This window comes from Lontra canadensis, unplaced genomic scaffold (assembly GCF_010015895.1).
Source record: "Lontra canadensis isolate GAN:19392208 unplaced genomic scaffold, GSC_riverotter_1.0 scaffold5, whole genome shotgun sequence".
Lineage (NCBI taxonomy): Eukaryota > Metazoa > Chordata > Mammalia > Carnivora > Mustelidae > Lontra > Lontra canadensis.
Window position 1 is genome coordinate 19,357,623 of NW_022630999.1, and position 25,779 is coordinate 19,383,401.

Here is a 25,779-nt window from a genome sequence, read left to right on the forward strand (position 1 = left end):
CCAGAGAATCTCTCTGACATGAATTCTCACATCTAGCTGACAGAGGAGAAGGGTGCAATAGGGTTTGACAGCTCTGCTGACAGGGTTTAGGCTGGCCCTTGGCCCTTCCCCATAGCCTTCTGCAGTTGATGTCTATGCTTCTGACACCTCTTCCCTTTGGCCTGCAGGTCCCTGTCTGGCCGCATCGTTGGTGGTGTCTGGTGGTTCTTCACCTTGATCATCATCTCCTCATACACAGCCAACCTGGCTGCCTTCCTGACCGTGGAGAGGATGGTGTCTCCCATCGAGAGTGCTGAGGACCTAGCGAAGCAGACGGAAATCGCTTATGGGACCCTGGAAGCAGGGTCCACTAAGGAGTTCTTCAGGGTAGGAACATCCCTTGTCCTAAGGCACCTTCATAAGAGGGGATCCTCATTAAGAAGCATGTGATTATAGGCAAGCAGGGTAACTTCTTAACTCAGTATAAGTCACGGAAACCCAGTTTTCTCAGCTTTCTACAAATCCCAGAGAAATCTACATTTCTGTATTTGTGATAACTTCAAAGCTCTTTCATTGAACCAGACCCCTTACATATGCCAGACGGTGCCAAGTTCTCTGAGGGCTGCAAAGGATAGGACATGCAGTTCCTTCCCTGCTCCCACACATACACTTGTAATCTAATCAGCAATTGATCAGGATCAGCTTAGGGACAAGGTCCAGAACTTTGCCATGTATGTCCCCCTCTTAAAGACTTGATGAATAAGGAGATGGTATATGGGAAACAATTACTGAAACAGGTGGTCTGTTTAACAGTGCCAGGAGAGAGAAAATGTGAAGTGAGAGTGGAGGTGGTGGAGATGTCATGTGACTGGAGACAGCAAGTGAAGGCAGAGGAGCAGAGAGCTTAGGAGCCTAGGATCAGCCAGACCTAGGGCCAGAAGCTGGCTTCATCCTTGTTCTCTGGCCTGTAGCCTGGTTGACATGATTTCCTCTTCTATATCATCTGGAGAATAATTTTTACCTCAAGGAGTCATTATAAGATTAAAAGAGATGAGGCATCTAAGACACAAGGCTCTGTTTCCCATTAGGGCTTTGGGGTATAGGCATTTGGGAGCCATTTTGATGGAGGGGTAGGGCTCTGTAGCCACAAACTTTGGAAAAACATTTCTAGGCATCATGAAACTTGGGCAGACCTGGGTTGGCTCATTACATTCCAGGCAAAGGGGACAACTTGAACAAATGCCCCAAAGCAGAAAATCCTGTAGTTCCATGGACATTAGACATGTTCATCCTAAAAGCTGAACAAAATAGCACATGGAGTTACCATGTTTTGGTGAAAGAAAAAATAATAAACAACCGCTACCACTTACCTAGCACTCACTATGAATCAGGCCCTGTTCTAGCACACCCTGCATGAATTATCTCATTTAGTCTTCTCATTAGAGAGACTAGTTAGAAATTTGTTGTCCCCATTTCATATATGAAGCTCAGAGACGTAAGAGTAATTGCCTAAGGTCACACAACTAATAAGTAGTAGAAGGAAAATAGACAGCAAGTTTCTACCTTGTTTCAGGCAAGGGATAGGGATCCTGTGCAGTACCTACCAGGTTCTCACTACAACTTCATGGCGCAAACCCCTGACCCAGGGTAAACCTACAGAGTGATGTGCTCAGCTTCTTGATCATGGGTTCTGTGTTCTGTATAAGAAGCAGGAAAGCGACCAAAGTCTTAACAATCACTGACCCAGTCTCCAAGGCTAAAATCATCCACTTTCCATATACTGGAGCAAGAAGGTAACTTGGAGGTCACATGGTCGGTCTGTCATTTTAGAGCGTGATGTGACTTACTTAAGCTTACCCAACCAGCTAATGGAAGAACCTCCTGAAATCTCATCATAATTCTCTGGCATTTTTAGCCTGCAACCAAAATGTGAAGGAGATGTCTGATATTTGTCCATACGGCCAGTCCTATGCCCCAGGCCTGCTGATGAACAGCCAGTTGTGAACTGGGAAGAGCCAGTTCACTTACCCACTACATACCCTTGCTCTCATCCCCATTATCTGAACACATCACCATCCCCAAATCACTCTCCCATTCATGGTCTCATTTATGTTCCACCCATGACCTATGGCAAAACAGGGCTTATGTGTCCATTTTGTGGACAAGAAACTGGAATTCAGAGATTCATAATGCAAGTGTCCAGGATGAACACAAAATCTGTTTCCTCATCTCAGCCCAAGCATTCTTACCAATGACTCACACTGTCCTAATGAGGTGGCATCAGTAACTGATTTTTTAAAAAGATTACTCAGGCTATTAGGTGGGCCCATGGACAAATCTAGGACAAACTGAGGTCCAGAGAAGAAAATGGGCATGTGCTAGCTACTCAGAGGCACAGCTAGGACTTATGACTTGAAAGTTCTCTGTTAGTAACTATGTCAATTGACATACTTCTATTTCTTGTCCAGAGCACACTGTTAGGCATCTAGAAACAAGATAATGTATATTCTGTAAGCTCTGTTCACTCACCAGGCCTACAGTGTTGGTGACAACAGGTTATAGTTCATGTGCTAACTCTGATTAATCATCACTGTTTTCCTGGAGTTTGATGTTGAGAGGGGACTCTGGGGGCACATCTGCACAGTGTGAAAGAATTCCTTGACCGGTATCAACATCTGTCGCATATAGGAAGGGAAACTGGTCTCGAGCCAGCCATGTATTGGGCATTCTTTTTTTTTTTTTTTTTTTTTGTACTGGACATTCTTATCCTAAAGTAAAACCCAAAGAAAGGGCATAATTATTAGCAGTAATTGCACCACTTATGGAACACCTACTATGTGCCCAACACTGGGTCATGTATTTTACCTTTGTTGTCTTATAATCTCCAGGCAATACTGTGCAGTGGTTGCTATCATCATCATTGTCAGGATAGGAGCACTGAGGCTCAGAAATGTTGTTACTTGCCCAAGGTCCCCCAGCTAGTAAGATCTAAAACCTAAAACAAGGGAGGCAGCTGGTTGCAGTGAAAAGGCAAGAGTGTGCAATCAGGAGACCTGGGTTTTACTCCTGCCTCTGCCCTGACATTGGAAAGTTCTCTGCCACACTGTGGGCCTCAGTTTCTTTACGTGTAGAAAGTAAGCACTGACAAGATATGCCCCATGAGCCCCTCCAACTCCATGACTTTGACCTTGAGAATTTTCCCACCAGGACTTTGGTGGGTGGAGAGACAAGGATCACCCACCACCCCCATGAGGCAGAAGGAGGGAATGGTGAGACAAGCATCCTTCTATCCCAGTCTCTGAAAAAGAAGTCTAGCTTCTTGTCCTCATGGCAGCCCAGAGATTTTAGGCAGCCCCAGCCCCGAGTCACTTAATCCTCCATCGACAGTTTAATTAAGATGTGTGAAGGGCTGTGAGAGCTTCAGATGATAGGAGAGATCCAAGAACAAATACCCCAAGTATGCTTCCGATCCTCCCTGCCACTCATGCTGCCTTCGCATCCCTGGAGATGAGATTTTCCTGATAGCCTGCTCTGAGCGGCTATAAGCACAGCCCTGGCGTTTGGGGCACTGGGGTGAGGCTGAGAGGACATATTAATTTTCTGCATACTGCTGCCCAAAGGGCTCTTCAGCTCTGCCTGTCAGCAGCCCTGCTCCCTGCCGTGGCCATCCTGTCAGGTCAAATTGCATCTTGCCATTGCCCTGCTGGGTGTTTTGTTGGGTTTCTGCCTAGAAGATCATCTGCAAATCTAGTCGCAGCTCAATTTATACATTTCTCTGTTTCTGTGAGAGAATATGATATACATTGAAGATGCTCTGATTGGTTCTGGGTATTTCCTCCCCTGACTGAAATTCTCCCTCCCTTTTCTTCTTTCTTCTTCTTCCTCATGCAGACATGGTTGTTTGAATGATGTATCTTCATGTAAAGAATCAGGTTTTTCAAGCCCACAAGGGACTCAAAGGTCCCCGTGCCCCATCTCCTCATGAAACAGATGGGGAAAGACTAGAACCCAGGCTACTCACTCTCAGTCCAGTGGCCTTTCCACATGGTCAACCATGCTATAAAGCACATCATCTCATTGATCTAATTACAGACCCCACCAGATGCCTCCCTGAAATTCTCGGTAACAATTTCCATTAACTTTCCCTTGAGACCAGAATTTTTCTAGGCCCATATATCTCTAGAGACCAGTTGGCTCATACAACAATGTCCAGCCATATTTTGCCAACATCTGATATTAAAATCAAGGAAATAAACTTGATAATTGTATGCAAAGAAAAATGGCACCTAGTGGATATAGTCATTTTATACTAAACGAATCTATAACCTGTGTATTAACCATGAATTGCATGACTCTAGTGCTATCTTTAAAAAAAAAAAAAATAGCCCCTTATATGTGTTTAACACTTGTCCATTTACAAAGCCAGACTCTAATACCCCTAAAATGCATCTGCCCTTTGGGGAAAGGATGCTCTTTAGAAAGAGCATGTTAGATGAGAGGGATGACTTGTGGTTCTGGGGTGTGGGCCTTGACTAAGGGCCTACTGTGTGCAGTAAACTCTGTGAAGGACTCACAGAAGGAAAGATGCCCCCCCTCCTTCAAATAGCATCCACATACTTGAGACCTATGCACAGCAATGGTGCCCCCCATCTCAGCAGTCTAGCCTGACGGTCCAGTGAGGACCAGCACAGTGTGTCCTAGAGGAATACCAGCCCTTACAAGTGGGAGCCACAGAGGCCATACAGATCAGAATCACCTGGGGAACTTGTGAAGAAGACTTTTTCTGGGCTCCAGCTCAGACTGCTGAGTCACAATCTCTAGGTTGAGGTTCAGAGGAGGGGCATGTTAATATTTACAATTTCTGCACATGACTCTGGTGCCCACAAGAGCTTGTGAACTACTGTCCTTGAAACTGAAGTGGCCTCAGAATACATAGAATTTGTTCTGGTCTGTGAAATGACTAGTAGCATGTGGACAGAACAAGCGTATCCAGTGAAGTAAACAGTCTAGGCAAAGTGCCAAAGAAGGGAAGGTTCAAAATGAGATCAGGAAGAAGGGAGGAAAACAGTTTGGCTAGATTTAGAGGCTTTTGAAATGTAAACAGGCTACAGTATTACGTCTCAAGTTATTAGCTTTATCAGACCACAGTTTACATTCTGAGGGCTGTCTTGTAATAGGACTCACGATCCAGAAATTCCTCTGTACTGTCCTCCGATAATGAAATCAGATTCCACTGATACTCACTCTCCAGTTCTGGGCAGTATTAAACATGGCCTTCTTGAACAATAGGTAGGTTCTGTAATGTCTTTAGAAGCTAGACAGGGTCCCATTTCTCCACTCTTCCCATACAGAAGGAGAGTCTAATTCAGCAGTAATTAAAAGATTCTGAGCTATTCTGTTCATTCTGTATTTGTAAGATATTTGTGCTTTGGAACCTACTGATACTAATTAGAGCCTCTTATTTTGCAATCACTCATAATTTGTTTCTTCCTGAGCTAATCTTGCTCATGAATGTGTGATCAAGCTACACTCAGCGCTTCGTCAGTGTGTGTGCCGACCTCTATTCCAAATGCAGCCAGCACTTAATTCCAGCTTTGTTCCTGTCCCCTGCCAGAGGTCTAAAATTGCCGTGTTTGAGAAGATGTGGACATATATGAAGTCAGCCGAGCCATCAGTTTTTGTGAGGACCACGGAAGAGGGAATGATCCGAGTGAGGAAATCCAAAGGCAAATACGCCTACCTTCTGGAATCCACCATGAATGAGTACATTGAGCAGCGGAAACCCTGTGACACCATGAAGGTGGGAGGTAACTTGGATTCCAAAGGCTATGGCATTGCGACGCCCAAGGGGTCTGCCCTGAGGTAAGTAGCCAAGATTTGCTTCCTTGGTACTCCCTCTCCCCTCCCTACCTCAGGAATGAAGCTGCTGTGTCTGCCACATGGCTCCAGTGCCACAAGGCAAGCTGTCACGGGGGCTTTTCATGGACATCTGTGGGCCTGGAAGATTCCAGTCACCCGAGATCTTCAGCCCTGAGGTTGGAAATTGACCTGGGGGCCTCAGCTTGCTATGACTGTCGCTGCCCATGTGTTCCTCCCCATACCTCGCCTTACCCCTCCAAATGTGTTAAACATCAATGAAACTTGTGTTTGTGTCATGTGATTGATAACACACCATCCTTCACCAAACACTCCCATATCCAACTAGGCCATGAACAGAGTTCTCCAGCAACCTGGATTCTTTGAGAGAAGGTGGTTTGTAATGTTTGTCTCAAAAGAAACTTAAACACATTGTCCAAATGAAAGATCAAGTAGTTTGAGTCCTGAAGGCTCTGGATGTGGCAATTAAAATAATACCAAATGAGTGGCATTACCTATTCTTTGCCAGATACTGATTTCTTTCTCTTTCTTTTTTTTTTTTTTAAGATTTTATTTATTTATTTGTTTATCTGAGAGAGAATCTCAAGCAGACTCTGCCCTGGGCATGGAGCCTGATGTAGGACTCAATCTCATGACCCTGAAATCATGACCTGAGCTAAAACCAAGAGTTAGATGCTTAATGGACTGAGCCACCAAGGTGCCCCTCAGACACTGATTTCTTTAGCAAGAAACAGGCAGTTCAGTAAAGAAGCAAAGTAGATTTTACTCTCACATAAAGAGACTCTGGTATTCATTTCAAACAGCCAAGGTAGAGTCCTGTAGACTTAGGGTCAAAAGACATAGATTTAATTCTTGGATTTACTACTCATTATCTTACCAAAGGTAAGGCATATCGTCTCCCTAACCTGCAGTTTCCTTATCTGTAAAGAGAGTTTACTCATCCCAGCTCTTCCTAGATCCAAGATAATTGTGAGTCCATATGGGATAATCTATATAGAAAGTAATTGAAAACAGCATTGTATGAAGTAACCTATGAGACATTATGTCAATTTACAGAGGGACTAAATAATTTTAGGGAAGGATAATGTTCAAGGAAAAGTTGAAACATGTTTTAAAAGGTTGCAAAAGGATGGAGAAGGGTTCCTAACCCATCCTGACATCGAGGACCATCTCTGCCTCCACATCTTGCATTAATTTCAGTAATATTGAGCCTGCAAGGTTCTGGGCACTAGGCTCAGACCTGGAGCTACAATTTTGAACAAAACAGACATAGTCTCTCTCCCTGTGGAACTATATTCTTGCAGGGAAGATAGACAACAGGTGATTATTGTTTGATGGCTCATGACAACTATGACAGTTTCTGTGATCAAGGAGAAAAGGGGACCTAGAGGACACCTACTTCCAGTAATACAGCAGAACAAAACTCCCACTACAAAACCTAGATATGCAGGATACAGTTAGAACAAATTGCCTTTTAAGTGGAAGTTAGGAAATCCCTAGGCCAAAACAGGAAAAGTACATAAAAACCAGAATAAAATGAATAAACTAACTATTCAGGGGCTCCCCTAAGCAGGGCAAAGTCATAAATTATATGACAGTCTACACGAACAAGAATCGAAAGTACATCTAAAGACATAAAAGTAATGAAAAACATTTTTAAAAAAGAAAGACACTATCATAAGGGACCAGCATATTTAGAAAAATACCAGTTAGAATTTGGAGAAGTAATAAAATCTCAGTGGGAGGGTTAAACAACGAATTGTCAAAGTGGAAGAGAAAATTATTACACTAAAACAATGTGGATAATTTCCCAGGACATCACACAGAGAGATAAAAAGATAAAAACCATGACAAAGAGATTAAGAGACCTGAAAGAGAAAAACAAAATCCCAGGTACATCTTCTGTGAGTCCCAGAGACAAAAAAGGATAGAGTAGAGGCAGTATTTAAAGGGAACTTTCCAGTATTTATGGAAAACATTAATACCCAGATTCAAAAGTTATGTGTCCCAAGCAGATGAAAATCAGCAGCTGATTCACTTGAAACTGCAGAACTATAAAGACAAAGAAGATTTCAAACATACTTAAAGATAACGGGTTTAATCTGGTGTGCAGGATGGGTGGGACGTGGCCAAGAAGGCTTTTCCAAGAAGGCTTATTCTCAAGCTGAGCTATGATGGATTAACAAGAGTTAATAACGTAATGTGAGGGGAGTAAAAGAGACAAGCAGTCCAGGCAGAGGGAACAGCATGTGCAAAGACTCTAAGGTAAGGAATCATGGTACAATTGATCAACTAAAAGAAGCCAAGTGTTCTTGGAACATAGGTAATAGAAAGGAGAAAAAGTTAAGTTGAGATTGGAGAATGACACAGAGAAGGATTTTATAAAGAATTTTTGTCCTTATTTGAAGAGTGATGAAAATACATTAGAGAATTTTTTTTTTTTTGCTATGGCATTCCAGACTACATTGGAGAATTTTAAATAATTGTCTGAAAATTAGGAAATAAAGGTATCTGGAGGAGTACAGACATAACAGAATATATCTAATGAAGGGAAACCAAATGGACTAGTATTTATCAATCATGGATTTTTGCCTGTAACAACTTAAAAGAGTCTCTGTACAAGTTTAGACAAAGTTCAAAGGGGATCCAGAGGAGACTGCTTGGCGAGGAAGAGACTTTTATCTCAGAAACTTATACAACACTACCCTAGAAAAGCCCAGAGTAGAGAATGAGCTCTTACAGGTCTCAGAACATCAATGATGCAGTATTACAATTTAATGAAGGCTTTATGAGTCAAGGGTATTATTTGATCTAAATACTTGGATATAAAGTTAGGAAAACAAGGCACAGAGAGGTGACATGATTTGTCTAATCAATAGAGTATTTCTGCCACCACATCCCACATACAGGTGCCTAGAACAAGGTGACACACTCAGAAAATATTAGATGTTTTAGTGACAAGAACCTAAAGCTCAGGTCATCTCACATGCAAATGACTTTCCACTATAATAAAATCTACCACTGAGTGAATGCCTACTCCATGCTACATGACATGGTATATGCATTATCTTATTTAAATTTCATACCTATGAAGTACCATTATCCCCACTTCACAGATAGGGAAACAGAGTCACAGATTTAAGTTACCTGACTAGGTTGACACAACTAATAAGAAAGTAGCCAGATTTCAAGCTCAGATAGCCTGATTCCAGAGCCCATGCCTGTGACTTACTCTAATGCTTCACTGGGCTTTATCACTGATAGCATCATTAAAGGGAGAAGACTGGACTTATGTCAGGTTCCCAGTACCCATTCTCATGGGTCAAGCAATAACCAATAACTCAAAAAAGCTAAAAAACAGATGTTCGAAGCCCAGAGCATCCACTCATTACTGTGAAGACGAAAGGTGATAGTGATGGTCGTTTTAGTGCACCAAATACCACTTCTTTGAGCAGTAACACTGCTTTAATGGGTTTTACATGCTCAAAGATTCTTTGGGGATAAATATTGAAAATAATTTAACTCTGTAATAAAGAAAACCCTAATTCTGTTGTTTACATCTCTATAAGATGTAACAACTATTTACTAATTCTGAGAAAGCAAGAGAAAGGAAAAGAGAAATGAAAAGGAATGCATTCCAGATATAGATCACTGATAGTGGATATCCAAGTCAAGAATACCCAAATGTATATGGGTATCCCATGTACCCAGCTAGCTCTCTCCCAGTGCTCCATTTTCTCCAGTGGCAACTTCTGTGAGAGCCATGGGGTTTCCTGACTCAAAACCAGAAGAGTAATGTTCATCCTAACAGGACAGTGAGTGTCTGACCTAGGAAAATCCCTTTTGCCTCTATGGGATTCTCCCTCTCATCTCTTATTAAAAAGAATCATCCTAGCAACCAATAGTGCAGAAGTTCCATGAAACAGAGAATTGCAAAATGGTTATAGAAAATATGAGAGCATGCACACACGCGCGTGCACACACACACACACACACACACACACACAAACTCCAGCCAGAGTTCCATCGTATCTTGGCCTCATATGCCCCAAAGGGTGCCATTTCCCCAAGGCATGGTCAAATACCAGAGTCATGGCAACCCAAATGCCACACAGACCTGTGTGCCTGTTCCAGAAGTCTTCAATCCATTGATTTGATCCCAAGAATGCATTCTACATGACATAGGTGGAGAGTGAGGAACCAGTAAGAGGCAGTATCTGCTTACATTTCCTCTGGTCCCCATTTAAAAGGGGTTTATCTGTGTTCAAGATAATATGGCAGCAGAAATCAATTTTAATACAGATTATTTAGAATTATAGCAAATACTTTTTAAAACACTGTTCAGCCATTCTCAAAGCTGGAGCTCTGCAGAAGCCTTTACAGAAAGGTGCTTCAGCACACTACAGGCACTGTCACAAACCACTTCTCTTCTGCCCTATAAAGTGGGGCTTCCACAGCCCTCACAAGCAGATGTGCTCTGGGTTCAGCACTTGTGCCTACATCAAAAGGACTTTCCCGGCAGCCTTTCTCCATCACTTACTCTCCATAAAGCCAGACCTCACCATACCTACAGGGATTCAGCCCCTTCCAGCCTGCCTGGAAAAAAGCTCCAAGTTCCTCTAAGGCAGATCACCCAGCTCTGCCTCAGAAGGTCAGAGAACTGATAGCTGAGATCCAACTGTTCCGCTACAACTTGCCAAGTCAACTTGGCAGAAGCCAGGCCAGAGTCCCTACAGAGTGTTAAAAGGCTGTGTTAGTGACAGAATGGTGTTTTTGTCTCTTCTGCTCTGGAAACAAATAATCTGATTGAAACGAACTGGTTCCATGCTTGATTTTCCATTTGGACAGGTGGTGTTTCTTTGAAACAGATGCTGTTTGTTGGCTGTCACTGCATGTTTGGGGTTGGGTAAGGGGCTGAATTATGTTTCCAAAGCCCTTAGGTTATGGATAAAGACCTGCTCAGCCAATGCCAGTCACTAGGGAAAGGCAATTGGTAAATCACCTAATTAAGATCTATTGGGCCCTTTTATTGCCAACAAAATATATTTGCTGGTCCAAACTAAAGTCTCCTTTCTTTATTATGATGAACACTCCCTTCAGTTAGAGACGAAGAGTTCAAATTTCCTCAATAAGGGGGCATGGCCCATGTTTTACCAACCCAAGAAGGAAGCCACACCAGATGGGCCTAAGTTAAAATCACAACTAATGATTCTTCTTCACAAGCCATTTATCAGGAATTTGATGGATTTGCTGAGTTATACCCTAATCAGAACATTGGTCAAAGTCTGGTTTTTAACTTTGACCGTGGTTACTATGGAGTCTTTTCTGGTCTCTGTGATTGTGACGTTTGTCTTTTGTCATGTGTCTTGTCCATGCCAGATGTATGGGCCAGGGGGATGGGAGATCCCTCCTACAGCTCAGTGAATTGTGGGTGGGCACCCAGAAGGGTCTGAGACCTTGTCCCTGGGCTTTCCATTCAGCTTCACAGATTCCTTTCTCAATATCTCATCCACACAAGGCCCTGTGCACACGCTTCAGGGAATAGCAGTGAGAGAGATGCAGTCCCAGCCCCTAAATTATGCATAACCCCATACAGCTTATGAGCAGAATTACACAGAGCCTGTCATTCTACCTAGTGCCATAAGAGTCAGTGACACCCCAAAACAAAGACAGTCAACATCTGAATGGAAGGATCTGCAAAGGATTTGTGGCAGAGATAACATTTAACATAGGACCTGAAGAAATTGTGATAATGAGAAGTGGGGATCGAGTACTCCAGATGGAGGGGATAAAATGAGCAGAGGTGAGAAAACATGGGGCTTACCTTAGGAACAAGAAAAGGTTCACTGTAACTACAGAATGCGTTAATAAGTAGGAGCAACTGGTTGTGGTCATACTGTGAAAGATTTCAAATGTCTCTATTTTTTATTCAATGTCAGTAGGGGCCACTGAGGCCATTGATGTAGAGAGATCCTGGACCAAACAGGCTCCCAAAGATTATCCTGGTGGTGGTTTGCAATGTGAAACAGAGAGAGGAGGATCACAGGCAGAGACATCATTTAGAAAGCTGTTGTAGTCATTCTGATAAGAGGGAATGAATGTAGTCACAGATCTTAATGGGTTGGAGACAAATGGAAGCCATGGTAGACTCTATATTCCTCACCAGACATAACTTCTAGTTGAAGGCTTGGCAGTCTCTACTTTCTGAGACTTCTGCGCTCTTTAAGGTCTGACCGGGTACAAACTGATTCTGGCAAGGACAGAAAGGGGGCAGAATGGGGTTTATCTCCCATACAGACTTATTGCCACCTCCTCAACTTCACCTCTGGGGTGCCTTGAAGGTTCAGAAAGGCATTGCTGGGAGGGCTGCAGCAGAATGGTGGAGGCTCCCAATCACCAATCTCTCTCCCTACTGCACTGATTCTGTCTTTCCTGTATCTGGTGTTTTTGTAGTCATTATTCTTTGTTTGTTTCTTTTAAAGTAAACTCCACGCCTAGCCTACTGGGCCCGGAGATCAAGACCTGAGCTGAGATCAAAAGTCAGAGGTTCAACCGACTGAGCCCCCCAGGTGCCCCAATGGTTTCTGTAATCAGACTTAAGTTCAGAATTGCTCATTAACATTTTAGTCACACTGGTATTCCGACTGAATATATTTTTCTCCTTTTATACAACCCTATTCTGGGAAATATTTACTAAGAACTGCTCTTCTGTATTGGCATATGGCCAAGGGAGGGAGGTTAAGGCTGTGACTCAGAAAGAGATATCACAAGGTTTTGTGGGGTGCATGCCCACTTCCAGGGACTGAGGGTCTCCTACCTGTCCACCTCCATGTTGGGACCTCATGACATAATCGCATCCTCAAGTTGGTTCAGTGGGCCTTTCTTGAATACATTTTATTTTATGTTATTTTATTTTATTTTATTTTATTTATTTTATTTTGCCTAATGCTAATTTGAGTGTTACAGAGGCCATCAAGAGAATTCTCTTTTAGAGAATCACAGTGACCCAGAATGTAATGGGTAAACAAATAAGCCAGTGTTGTTTTGTGCAGTGTTGATCCCGTTGCTCTAAAGAGCCATTCCCCAACTTCACTATATATCACATTATTTAGGGAAATTGCTTTAAAATATTCCTTTCTAGACTCTCATTCCTGAGATTTCTGATGCTGCAGGCCCAGGGTGGGACCCAGGAATGTGCCGTTTTAACACGTGCCCGGGGCAATTCTGTTATAGGCAGACAGCAGTCTGTTCTGAGGGCTAGCGGCCAGGGAAGAGAGACGGACAAGGCCTGAGGAGACAGCCCCGTAGAAAGACAGGAAGGTTAGTGTGATGGGAGAATGACAGGGAAACTGCACTGAATGGTGTCCAGACCACAGTCCTTAGAGTCAAGCAACCTTCATTCAGGTCCAAGGGCCATCACTTTACCTATAGGTTGACCTCACTTGGTAAGTCATGGTAACTTTATGAGCCTCTGTTTTCTTTTCCGTAAAAATGGAATAATAGTAATTCGCTGTCATTGCTCTGAGTTTTGATGATATAGCACAGAGTGCTTGTCACAGAGGGTACTCATTAATGTTAATTCTCCACCCCTCCTCTCCTCCCATTAGACCTACCAAAAAGTCACTTTTCAACCAGATAACATATTTTTTTCCTTCTCTGTGAAACACGCTGTGTTCATCAGAAATGCACATGAACACCAGCCTCACCCCCCAGCACTGACTGCATTAGAAATAAAATGTCTCTCTCTGAGAACAATTTGTGGTCCTCCCCCACAGAGAACACACTAAAAAAAATGAAACCCCGATATTTCTTTTTCTCCCTCCCTCCCACCCTCCTCCCATAGTATAGTACTGTGCAGGGCCTGCTGCTGAGAATAAATACAGTATGTCCCAGGGAAATGACAGGCCCTTTCAATTGGTCCTTGCCTCCTGATGGGTAGCCAGGGATGCTTGTTGTCATGGTAACCCCGTGAACTCTGTGACCCAGGTCGGGCCTGATCAGAGACAAAGCTCTCTGAGCGGAGAGGCTAGATTTGCCTGCATCCTCAGAAGAGCTAGAGAGAAAGGAAGAGAGGGAGGGAATGGGGGATAAAAAAGGGAGGGAGGGACAAAGAGAAGGAGAGAGGCAGAAAGGGAAAGTGTGAGTGTGTGTGTGTGTGTGTGTGTGTGTGTGCTTGAACAGACACTGGAGGTCTGCCAGAGGAGCACTGCATCAGTACAGAAGCTTCTCAGGTCAGGACACGTGGGATGGATTACAGAGCAAACCGAGAAACCCTCCTAGGAGACTGGCACAGCAGCCTGGTGCAAAAGTCCAGGCGGGGGGTGGGGGGGTGACAAGGGCTTGATTTAGCATTTAGTGGTGATGATAAGACCTATTGTTAACATTTATCAGGCACTGACTCATCCCAGGAGCGTCTATGAAATATTCGATGTGCATTAGCTTATGTAACCCTAACAACCCCGTGAAGGTAGTACTGTGTTCACCTCAATCATACAGTTCAGCAAACTGAGGCATAGAAAGGTTATGGAACTTGCCCGGGATTACCTGGCATGGAGAGTGGAAAGCTGGACTTTTCAACCCAGGCAGCCTGATTTCAGGACCTCTTCTCAGCCATTAGGGGAAAAAAAAAAAAAATGGATATAAGGACAGAAACTGTGAGGAAGAACTGATTATTCAGAGGATGAAGATCACTGACTCTCCCCCAACACACACGAGTATAACTGCATTTAGTCCTACTGAAGCAACATGAGAGTCAGAAAGCTGCGGCCTCACAAAGAAGTGGCTCATTGTCGCAGCCTGAATTCGCTAAAGAGCCCTGGCCTCCCTTCTGTACCATTTGCATAGGGGGTACATGTATCCCCAGGGACAGGGCCCTACCACCTGTTGATGTCATTGTCCCATACCTAGAAATGGAAAAGGGCACAGCCAGTGCGAACTAAGTTTTCCTGCTGACCCACAACAGACTAAACCAAAATCACCTCCAAAGATTTTCATGCTTCTTGAAACTCTGTAGTGCTTTTGTCCCCTATCAACAACGAAAAGCTGACCGTTTTAGACTGACTGTATCACACACATAAAGAGGGAGGATACTTCATTCTTTCCACACATACAGGGTGCTGGGCACACACCTGCATCCAGTGCCCTAGGGACATCGAGGCATGACCCTTTTCCCCTGCCTTTACATATTTTTTTATTGTATTTATTTTGTTTCTTTGTTTTTAATTTTTTTGTTATATTAATCACCATACAGTACATCATTAGCTTTTAATGTAGTGTTCCATGATGCATTGTTTGCATATAACACCCAGTGCTCCATGCAATCCGTGCCCTCCTTAATACCCATCACTGGGCTGCCCCATGCCCCCACGCCCCTCCCCTCTAAAACCCCCACTTTGTTTCCAGGATTCCATAGTGTCTCATGGTTCATCTCCCCCTACCTTTAGATTTAGGTATTATCATTTCCCTTTCACCAGTTAGGAAGCTTCAGAGAGGTGACCCCCTGCCCAGGTTCTCACCATGATTTATAGGATACAGCCAAAGTACAGACCCTGACTCCCGAACCCCTCTTCTTTCCACATCCCCACTTCTGTGCTGATGGAGGCACCCCTCACTGCCTTTGCCACCCTCTAAGGTGGCCATCTTTAAAACAGGAGGGGAAGTGAGACTCCAGGAAGCCTCCACAGCCAGAGCCCTCCATCCAGAAGCTCCGGCCTCGGCTGGAGATCCATGGTACAGGCGCTCCGTGGAGGACTCTGGTAAAATCACAAAGGCAGATGCACACTTACTCTTGTTACAGCTCTGTTCTTACCATGCCTGCTCAAGAAGCTCGTAAATGGCAGAGCAACACATTAAGGAGAGAAAGAGGAGGAAGGTGGACAGAACAGGGTGGCAAGGAAGAATCTGGAGAGATGAATGGCCTGGGATGAACAGACGTTATGGCCGTGAGAATGGTGGCCCAGCTAGGGCTGTGATTTGCCTGCTGAAGCAGGGCTTTCTCCCGCTGCTAAACAAATTGTATGTTGCTTTCTTTTAAGAGGCTGTTGCTGTCAAAAATAGCATGTTTTTTCCCCTCTCCCTCCCTCTCTTCAGCAACTTTCCTTCAGACTTGCCCACAGTTCTTTCCTAAGAAGGCAGCTGCTCTAGTACAAAGGCAGACCAAGAGGGGGATGGTCTGGGTAGCTGTCTCAGCCCTGACGCTCAGGCCTCACAGGCATGGGACACAGATGTGCTCTGCTGTGGATCAGACTCTCGCTCAGACCCGGCCTGCCATGTTTACAGCCTGTGTGATCTTGGCTATGTGGCAGACAGCTGCACAATCATCCGTTGAGTGTTAGGGCCCTGAAGTCAGGACTGAGAACAAATCCCAGATGTGCCAGTTAATGACAGGAGTCGCTCAGACAAATTATTTCACCTTCCTAATGCTCAGTTTCTCCAAATACAACAACTGGAGTTAACACTAGTATTCACATTGGTGACTGTTAAATAATTAAATGAGATAATATAAGCTGTTTAGCACAGTGCCCGGCACATTCTCAAGTGGCTAAGAAAGGTTAACTCTCATTATTTAATGTCTCAGAGGCTTAGTGTTCCCATCTTCCAAACGGGGATCTGGCTATAAGTTTGCAGGATCATCTTGGGAATAAATGAAATCACTTATAGGGAGCTCATGGTGCATAAGGAGTTCTGGGATATTAATCCCCTTTCCTCCCCCACTTCCCCTATCCCTTCTGCTTCCTCTCGACACTCATCATCTATTCTGTTAGTCTGGAGATAAGTGGTGATTGCCTTCTCTGGGTCAGACTACTTTCGGCTTCTTTTCAGTGTAATGGATGGAATTTCAGGCTACCAAGAGACAGAAATATCCAAATATACAGTTTTATTCTCTTTTCCACTCAGGGCCCCCCAAAGTTCAGCTAATAACCATCTTGCTTCCATCCATATGCTCAGGTAGAAAGTTCTCAAGCAGAGCCTGGTTTCTGAGGGCAGGCAGAAAGGAAGGAGAAGGGTAGCCCTGAGCTGAGCCCCTGCACAGAAATTCTGGGCCATCTGTTTTAGTAACCTTTATGAATCACCCCATGTGCTGAGATCATGGCATGGTGATCATATCTAATCAACCTCTTCCTCAGGGAGGAAAGGAGCAAAGGACCAGGCAAATCCCTAACAGAGGAGCCAACTTCCTCCTAAGGAGACGGAGGTAGTAAACCAGGGGAGTCGCCAAACAAAAAGGAGTCAGGCAGGCATATTTATGTATATTATTCATGCCTCCTCAGCACACACATCTAGCAGAAAAAGAGCATAATGACCTCTTAATCATATTCTCTATTCCAATGGGAATTAAATGTATTCCTTTGGAGGAATGTAAAAAAAAAAATTCCATAGCACTATTCAAGCCAGTCTCCTTGGGACCCACAAATACCACTTTTCCCCCCTGGTGTCTTTTTTACTGCTTCCTTCTTTCTAGCTATATTTCAAAGTACAGTTCAGTGAAGCAAGGGCCAGTGATCCCACAGAACCTAGCAGAAAATTTAGCACGTAGACACTTCCTATTGATTGTTTGTCACACTGACCCATCCCTACCTGGCCAACTCCCAGATGTATTGTGACTTTTGAGCATGTTATGAAGTCAGTTGATATGTCTGGTCTTGCGTAGATTCATGAGAACCAGGAAATACTAGTCATGCCGTATAACTGTATAACATAAATTAAACCAACCAACTCTTAACTCATGAGTCTCTTTGGCCATTACTAGTGCACATCCTAAAGACAGCTGATGAAACTTCATGACCATGATCATACCATTTAATTCTACCAATATTATAAGTATAGTATTTTTCAATGCACTAAAGTAAGTCCTCTTAAGGAAAGCAAAATGATTATGATATTGGCACCCCCAAGATTGGTTATCTAATAAAGGAGCTGCAACCAAAAATGCCCCCAAGGGCTAGGTAAAGAAAATGAGGAAAATGGATGGGGGGGCGGTAAATGCTTATGTGATTTCCTTATTTTTAACAGAGCCATGAGTACAGACAATACTTCTCTAACTAACAAAATCACAGTGCAAACACTATGATAAATAATAATTATAGTGAATATTTATCCAGCGCTTGTTATGAATGGCAAACACTCTCTAAGTCCTTAAATGCATTCTCTAATTCATATAATCCTCATTAGAACCCAAAGAAGCAGGTACTACTAAGAATCTCATTTTATGGATAATAAATCAGCAGCACAGAGAGATTAAATTATTGAGGGCACACAGCTAGTCACTGGCAGAGCCAGAATTTGAACCCAGGCAGTCCAGCTTTAGAATCTATGCTCTTATCCACTACATTATCCTATAAATGGAACACTGACAGTATCTGGGTAATCACAGAAAATTATGGGGATTTAGTGAACAAAAGATTACATGCCTATCTAGCGGAGAAAGTCTCCACTCAGATCTGATTTCATATACTGCCACGTCAGCATGTTGCCAGATTTGGTTTTCCAAAGAAACTAGAAATCTCAATTTTTGTGTCAACCATTCAAAATTTTGAGTGTTGGTCACAGTTAAGAGGGATGTAGAGAAGGCACATCCTAGTAACAAATGAGAGTATTACAAAAAAGAGAGAAAATGCTATGAAGATGATAGACGATTGATAGACTGACCTTTAGATAGACGGATGAACAAGGCACAGTGGGAAAACCATGCAGGGAGGGGTTAATGTCTTGTCCTTAAGGTGGGAGTGATAGGAAGGCCCCCAAGAGGCAGCAGTCCCTGAACAGGGCCTTCAATCAGTGGGGAGAGTACCTACAAGCAAGATAAGGAGAAAGATACATCAGGTAAAAGACCCAGAGAGCATACAGTACAAGAATGAAGGGGAGAGTAATTCATGCATTCTTTATCTATCTTTGTATTACTGTTTGCAGCAGGGAATCATTGCCTCAAAGGAAATCTCTCGTAGAATCCTATTATAAAAGACTAATGGATATTCATCTTTTCTGATGGAGATGTAATAGTCCATTGTATATGGGGACCGTATCTTCTTTATCCGTTCATCTGTTGAAGGTCATCTTGGCTCTTTCCACAGTTTGGCGATTGTGGCCATTGCTGCTATGGACACTGGGGTACATATGGCCCATCTTTTCACTACATCTGTATCTTTGAGGTAAATAAGTCAAGCAGGGAAAGTCAATTATCATACAGTTTCACTTACTTGTGGAGCACAAGGAATAACATGAAGGACATTAGGAGAAGGAAAGGAAAAGTCTCGGAGGGGGAGACAAAGCATGAGAGACTATGGACTCTGAGAAATAAACTGAGGGTTTTGGAGGGGTGGGGCGTGGGGGGGTTAGGTGAGCCTGGTGGTGGGTATTAAGGAGGGCACATACTGCATGGAGCACTGGGTGTGGTACATAAGCAATGAATCTTGGAACACTGAAAAAATAAAATTAAATTAAAAAAATAAAAAATAAAAGGCTAATGGATGGGGTGGGGGTGGTGGAGCTGCTGAAATAGGAGATGAGGGGCTGGAAATGGAAGAGACGGGGAGGAAGAGAGCTAGAGACCAGTTCGGGCCCAGGGTGGGAGACCCAGGAGATCACAAAGTTCCTCTCTCCCTCAGGAGCCATTCTCCATCACTGGAGGAGACAACTCTCCAACATTACAACCCTGTGTGTTTTAAAGTCCACAAGGAAATAATGGTCCTGCTGGCCTGCCCAGCATTCTGTTCTCATTGACATCTGTCTTTTGGTGGCCGGTCCTTAGAATTGGCCCAGCTTCCCTTCCTTTCATTGAACCAAAGGTGGCTTAGATGAGACCACTGGGCTGGCTCTTACCCTGAATGGTGTTTCCACCCCCTCCGTTAATTGTAGGGAGGCTTTCATTCATTCCCTCCATTATCTTTTGTCACGCATCTCTGGAGTGTGTGACACAGACCCTGTGGTGCTGCTGGCACATGGTTCAGCATTACAGGACCAGATGTGGTTTACTGTGAGTTGCAAATGAACTGTTGACACCTGCTTCTCACAATGTGGGGCGGGCTGAGGATCAAACATGCCTCTAAAATGCTTTTTATCTGGAAAATCCCAGCTGAAGGGGCCAGACTTCAGGTCCCCATCCAGGTCTCTGCACTGTACCAGGTGACAGTAGCCATAGGACCCTAAAGAAAGTTATAGGGCCAGAAATATGGATCACACAGATAAAACCAGTATGCAGCTTCTGGGGGTTCAAGTAACTTACCCCTGTGATACAGCATACATTTCAGAAACTTAAAACTCCTTCATTCAAAAAAATATGTATCAAGAAGCTCCTGTGTTAGTTACAGTGCTGGGTACTCTGCTGGGATCCCATTAGGGAACCCTTAGTCTGGTCGGAGGAGCCAGCAGTGCATATGGGATGATGAGTTACTGCTATAGGGTGTACAAGTACAGTGGGACAGGAAGGCAGTCCTGATCCATTCTGCAAGACCCAAGAGGATTTGCAGAGAACAACACATGCTAGAGGCTTCTAAGATGAAAAGGGTCTACAGAGTGGCAGACTGTACCAGGTAGAGCATGTGCCAACACAAAGAGAGGTGGCGTGGGTGGCACTTCCAATCCAGCCACTTGTCCTCAGGTAATCTCAAAGCACTTTGATATCTGTTACCTCATTTGAGCTTCACAGTACAGACAGTTGGAGTCAAGGCTTATCATTAGTCCTATTTTATTGGGAAAACTGAAGTACCATTATGGTAACCAACTATCCTGGTTTGCCTGGGACTGAGAGGGTTCCTAGGATGTGGAACTTTTCTTGGGAAAACCAGGGAAGTCCCTGGGAAAACTGGGAGTTGGTCACCAGAGGTACAGTTATAGGACTTGTCATACAACTTGACCAGAGATTAGTGAGGGACTCAGACCAGACTCAGGTTCTTTCCTCCACCTCACAGTGGAGCAATGAAGAGAGGGCTCTATATGTATTTTTCTTTTTTTTTTTTTTTAACCAACTCCTTTATGTTATTTTGTAGGGTCAGAAACCAAAGATAAATCTTCTTTTAGCTGAATCAGAGGTTGATCAAGATTCCCTCTCATGAGATCCCAGAACTGTCTATTCCCTGAGTATATTCCAGAAGCGAAAACCACCTGCAGTGGTCACAGGTGAAGGGAACTTTGGCCTGACCTGGGTTCCCATACAAGACCTGGTGAGGTCTGCATTTTAAATGAGACATAACCCAACTCTCTATTTCCATCTGCTTGGTTGGAAATAACCTCTCCCACGTGACCCACCACTCCAAGCCACTGGGCCAGCAGCTTCTTCTGGGCCCTTAATGATAGTGTGTACCTATCATTACCTATCATTTTCCTGTCATTACCTATCATAGGGTTTACTGCCCCATCAATGATAGTATTTACCTTGGAAAGTCCATACTAACAATGTCATAGTCTGAACTATAAAGAAGGGGGGTGCGGGTCTTTGAAATCATTGTCCAAAAGGGAGGTGATTAAGAGAGTGTTTTCTGGGATCTGGGTCCACAAACACCCAGACCTGAACTAGATCCAACCACTCTTCATCTCAGGAAGAGGGGACAAACAAGCTTTGGTTCTTGCTGAGGCTCTGGCTCCCGCTCCAAGCAAAATGACCCTGGTCTGGCCTCAGCAAAGGAGCAGAAACACCCAGCCAAAGAAGGCTGAGGAACTGAAGTTGTTTATTCATCCTCTGAGGCCTGCACAGTAGAGGCTGCTGCAGGGCTCAGAGAAATGTATAAGGGGAGAAGAGAAGTGGCTGCACCTTCCTCAAAGAGGGAGCACCCTGGGCTTCAGAACCCGCCAGCCCCATGAAAGAAAGAGTTAGAATGACCATGCTCACTTGTACAATGACTTTTAATCCAGGGCAGGGAAATTGCTTGTTTCATGGTCCCCCTAACACTTTTAAACCTCACTCTATGCTGCCCTCCCCCTTCCTGAGGACAGATGCAGAGCTCCTTGAAGTCTCTTTCCCTAGAAGCCCAGTGGATCCCAGACTAGAGACATCATGGACCAAATATTGCACCAAGAAAGAAAATGATGGTAGAGACACATGACAATGATTTATCTTGCCAAGGAATCTTGATATCTTAGAACAAGACCAAAAACATGACCACCTCTCATCAACGTAATATAGTAAGAGAAGAAATATGTTAACACTAAGAGGGAAGGAAGGACATAATCAATTGCACATAAAGGACTATCCTTAAATGGAAAAGTTCAGCTTTCTAAAAACTCGCAATACAATCCTTATCTTTCCTCATTTTCCCATTAATAAGTGGAAGCTTCATCACAAATTGGCCTGGCTCTTTGCACCAGCTTTTTGGGACCCACTGATTGAATCCTAATTTTTTATCCAGCATGTGAATTCCCTCCATGTTTTTCCTGACCATCAGTCGTCCCATCAACAATGTCCCACCAGACTGCCACTTGGCAAATAAATTCCGAGAGCTCTAGGAGCTCCAAAGTTTACCACCATGTTAAGCAGTATTCTGTGTCCCCATGGCTTCATCCCCAGATCTAATTCTGCCCTTTGGCATTGAGAATAAATCTAATTCCTCGTCTCCTGACAACCAGTCCCAAGATTCCAGGTGAGCCCTGTTTACTTTGCAGTGGCCTACTGTCTCCATTATCCCTAGATTCAGGGTTAAAACTTTCAACATTGTTCCTCTCATTTGAGTCATTATACTGGTAAATTGATTGATACATAATTTACTTAGGACTGACTGGGTGGGCTGCTGGTCTGAGGCCTCTCCCTGCTTAACCACCTTCCCTGTCTCCCTTGCCTGCAGGTAAAGTGTTGACTTCTTGGCATATCCTTCCAGGATAATTAGGATTTGGACTCAGTCAGCTGTTGTAGCCTCATTTCCTGGAAGTCTCCCTCCTGACCACATTCCCCAGGCCTGTGCTTCCTTGCTCTACTTCCTGATTTCACTCTTCTCTTTTCCCAGAGCACCCCCTGAAGCTTTTCAAACTCCCACCCACTGTCAGAATTAAACTCTCCCCTTTTCTGGTCCTTCCATAATCCTTTATTTTATTTTAATTGTTTTAAAAATGTTGTTTTTATTTTATTTTGTTTTATTTCTTTAGAGTGTTCCAGCATTCATTGTTTACATACCATACCCAGTGCTCCATGCAATACGTGCATAATTCTTTATTTTAAAATCAGATACAGTCTTCCATGAACCACTGAGAAGGTTTTCTGCTTCCCACATCCGAGTGTACATTCCTTGAAAGATGAGGTTTCTAACTTGCTCAGTTCTTTATCCCTACTAAGTACCTGGCATGGTACTTGACACTTAATTGGCTCCCATAAACATTTGGGGAGTTGACTCAAAGACATGGACTCTTTACACCAAAGGCTTTATAATCAAGTGAAAGACTAAGGCTAATATGCATGAAACTGTAGTAGGCAGGGCAACGAATTGACTGCTAGGTTCCAGGGAGTTTCAAAGGAAAGGTCAATGAGACATCAAGTGTTGATAGAAAAATTCAAGGAAAACACAGGGAGCATTGCAGGGCAACCAGTGTTGGGAGAGAAGTTAAGGGAAGCAGCAAGTGGAAGCACACAGAAGCAGGAAGAACACACCGTTTGAAGGGAAGCAGGATGCCCAGCAGCCTAGTGTGATGAGAACTGAAGCTTCCTTTGAGGGAGGAGAGGCATAACATATCACTGCAGGCTGGGTGTAAGCTCCAGGGGCTGTTTTATCCCATATTCCTCAGATGCTTGAATTCAAAGTTTTGAAAGAGAGACAGTTGCTTCAAAACTGAAGCCCAGAATTCAGTCCTTAGCCTTTCATAAGTTGAGGCCCAATTAAAACCATCTGAAATATCTCCCTTGACTGCTTTTTTCCCAAACTTCGATTTCCCTGCAAGCATAGGATCCTCAAACTTCTTCACAGTGGCCAGTCTGAATACACTGAATCGTAATGAATACCAGGCCTTCCTGGAGACCTTTCTAGGGTTCCCACTCCTCCCTTCTCAAGACTTCCAAGACGATTCATTGATCCAGATACTCTCCCTGGACCCATCAGCCCCTGTGGCTGAAAGTCAGGGTTCAGGTAGCTGAGGATCTGCCAGAATCAGAATAGCCCCAGGCTACTGCTGTCCTCAGATCCTCATTTTTATCTCCTACAAAAGAAAGGGAAGGAAGGAAGGAAGGAAGGAAGGAAGGAAGGAAGGAAGGAAGGAAGGAAAATTTCTTTGGCCTCTTCCTTATAGTCAAGTTGTGAACTAGCATCTTATGAAATGGCCTATAATGAGGTTTTCCTCATTTGCTGCCTTTGCTCTGCTGTGGGCTTGGAGAATGGAGATCCTTGGGTGTTACAACTGTGTGCAAAGTAAAAGTTTTGAAAAGGACGGAAGGAGTGGGAAAGAAAGGTCTAAATAAGCTTTCTTGGGCTTCCTGATGCATAGAGCACCTACTCTGGGGCAAACTGCAAAGAACAGTAGTTACCTGCATAGACTTTAGTCATGCAGAGCTGAGTTAGAACCTTGGGCTGGCTATGTATTTGTCTGTGGAATGTAAGAGTAATAATATGATACCAAATAGGGATGTGAAGATTAAATTAAATAAAGCATGTAAAGTACCAATGCCTGGCCCCTATTAAGCTCTCAAAAAAGTAAATGTTAACTACAATTATTATCCTATGACCCTGTGCATTTTCTTTGCACACTCTGGACCCTTACTGTTGTATTCCAGATAGATGAGTTTACCAAATAGCTGAGATAAAGGCACAGAAGGTTATTGTTTGCACTTACTATTTGCTTTCATTCGTTCATTCATTCACCCCCCTCCAAAAAAAAGGTATTTCTCACTTTAATCCTGCATAGAACATCTTGTACTAAACATTGTAAGGAGGAGTTTTAAAACACTGTAAGGAGGAACCATCGTCTCTGCTCCAGGGAACTGACAGTCTCTTTAGGGATATTTTCGGGACCCAACTAGCATAACAATTAGATTAGATTAGATTACAGCATAAGAGATGGGAGTTCAAGTTCAGAGAAACACCTGGGAGGAGGGACCTTCAGTGGTAAAATTTAATTAAATGCTTTTTCGGGATGTCCTTTTTTCAACCTGACTGTGATATCATGAGCCCACCAGTAAAGGACATAAATTTTTGCTTATTTCCCATTCTGGGGCTTGTGCCGTGAGGATTGTCCGCTTTCTCTAAACACCTTTTCACATCACTGACCCCAAACTGGATTCTGTGCCTGAAGGGAACAACAGTAGAGACCTTGTATCTGAAGACAGAAAAGTGGTCTGATAGCTCACAGCAAAAATGAGAATTAAGACCTTGGTAACCCGGACCCTTATTCTCTCTTTCAATGGCTCCCTGCACCTCCTCTCCTGTGCCCAGTTCCGCTTTGTGCCTGCAACAACACTCCTCCCTCTCCCACGTGAGTCTTTCTACTTAATGTTCTTTTTAAATGCAAAGGTAGAAAGAGAAGAAAGAGTTCAACTCTAAGCAGTGTCAATCTATCCCTGCATTGAACATCCCTAAGGCAAAATCCCAAGCCCAATCATTGCCCTTTCTGTGTTAGTTCAAGATCAGAATCCCTTTTGTTTTGTTTTTAGACAGAAAAAAAGAGAGAAAGGGTTGTCACCCCACCAAGGTATCTAGAAGACTGAAGAGTGCGTTTCAGGGATCTGTTAATGTAAATTGTTTTCCCAGCTTGAAAATTGCCACATTTAAACTCACAATGTGGGGTAAGCAAAATCATAAATATGAACTCCTTTTCAGGCAGCAAACAGCAAGCATTTGGAGTCTTTCTCCTTTGCCTTTGGGGATCTATATGCCACAGTCTAGTTAGCTGCCCAGCAACAGACAAACATAAATAAAAGGTAATAGTTGTAGTAAACAGAGTTCCTGTGAGTCAAGAACTGTTTTCCAGGGAGGGATCAACATGCTTCTTATCACACTAGAGTCACCAAATAGCCAA

General features: G+C 43.6%; 1 protein-coding gene across 2 annotated transcripts in view; it reads left to right on the forward strand.

Moving 5' to 3' along the window:
- The window catches only part of GRIA1 (glutamate ionotropic receptor AMPA type subunit 1), a 302,360-nt gene that overhangs the window by 256,591 nt on the left and 19,990 nt on the right, over positions 1–25,779 (forward strand). For both annotated transcript variants that reach the window (XM_032851618.1, XM_032851617.1), the window contains exons 12-13: positions 168–366; positions 5,594–5,841. In XM_032851618.1, the coding sequence (XP_032707509.1) occupies positions 168–366; positions 5,594–5,841 (447 nt within the window). The remainder of the gene's footprint in view (positions 1–167; positions 367–5,593; positions 5,842–25,779) is intronic.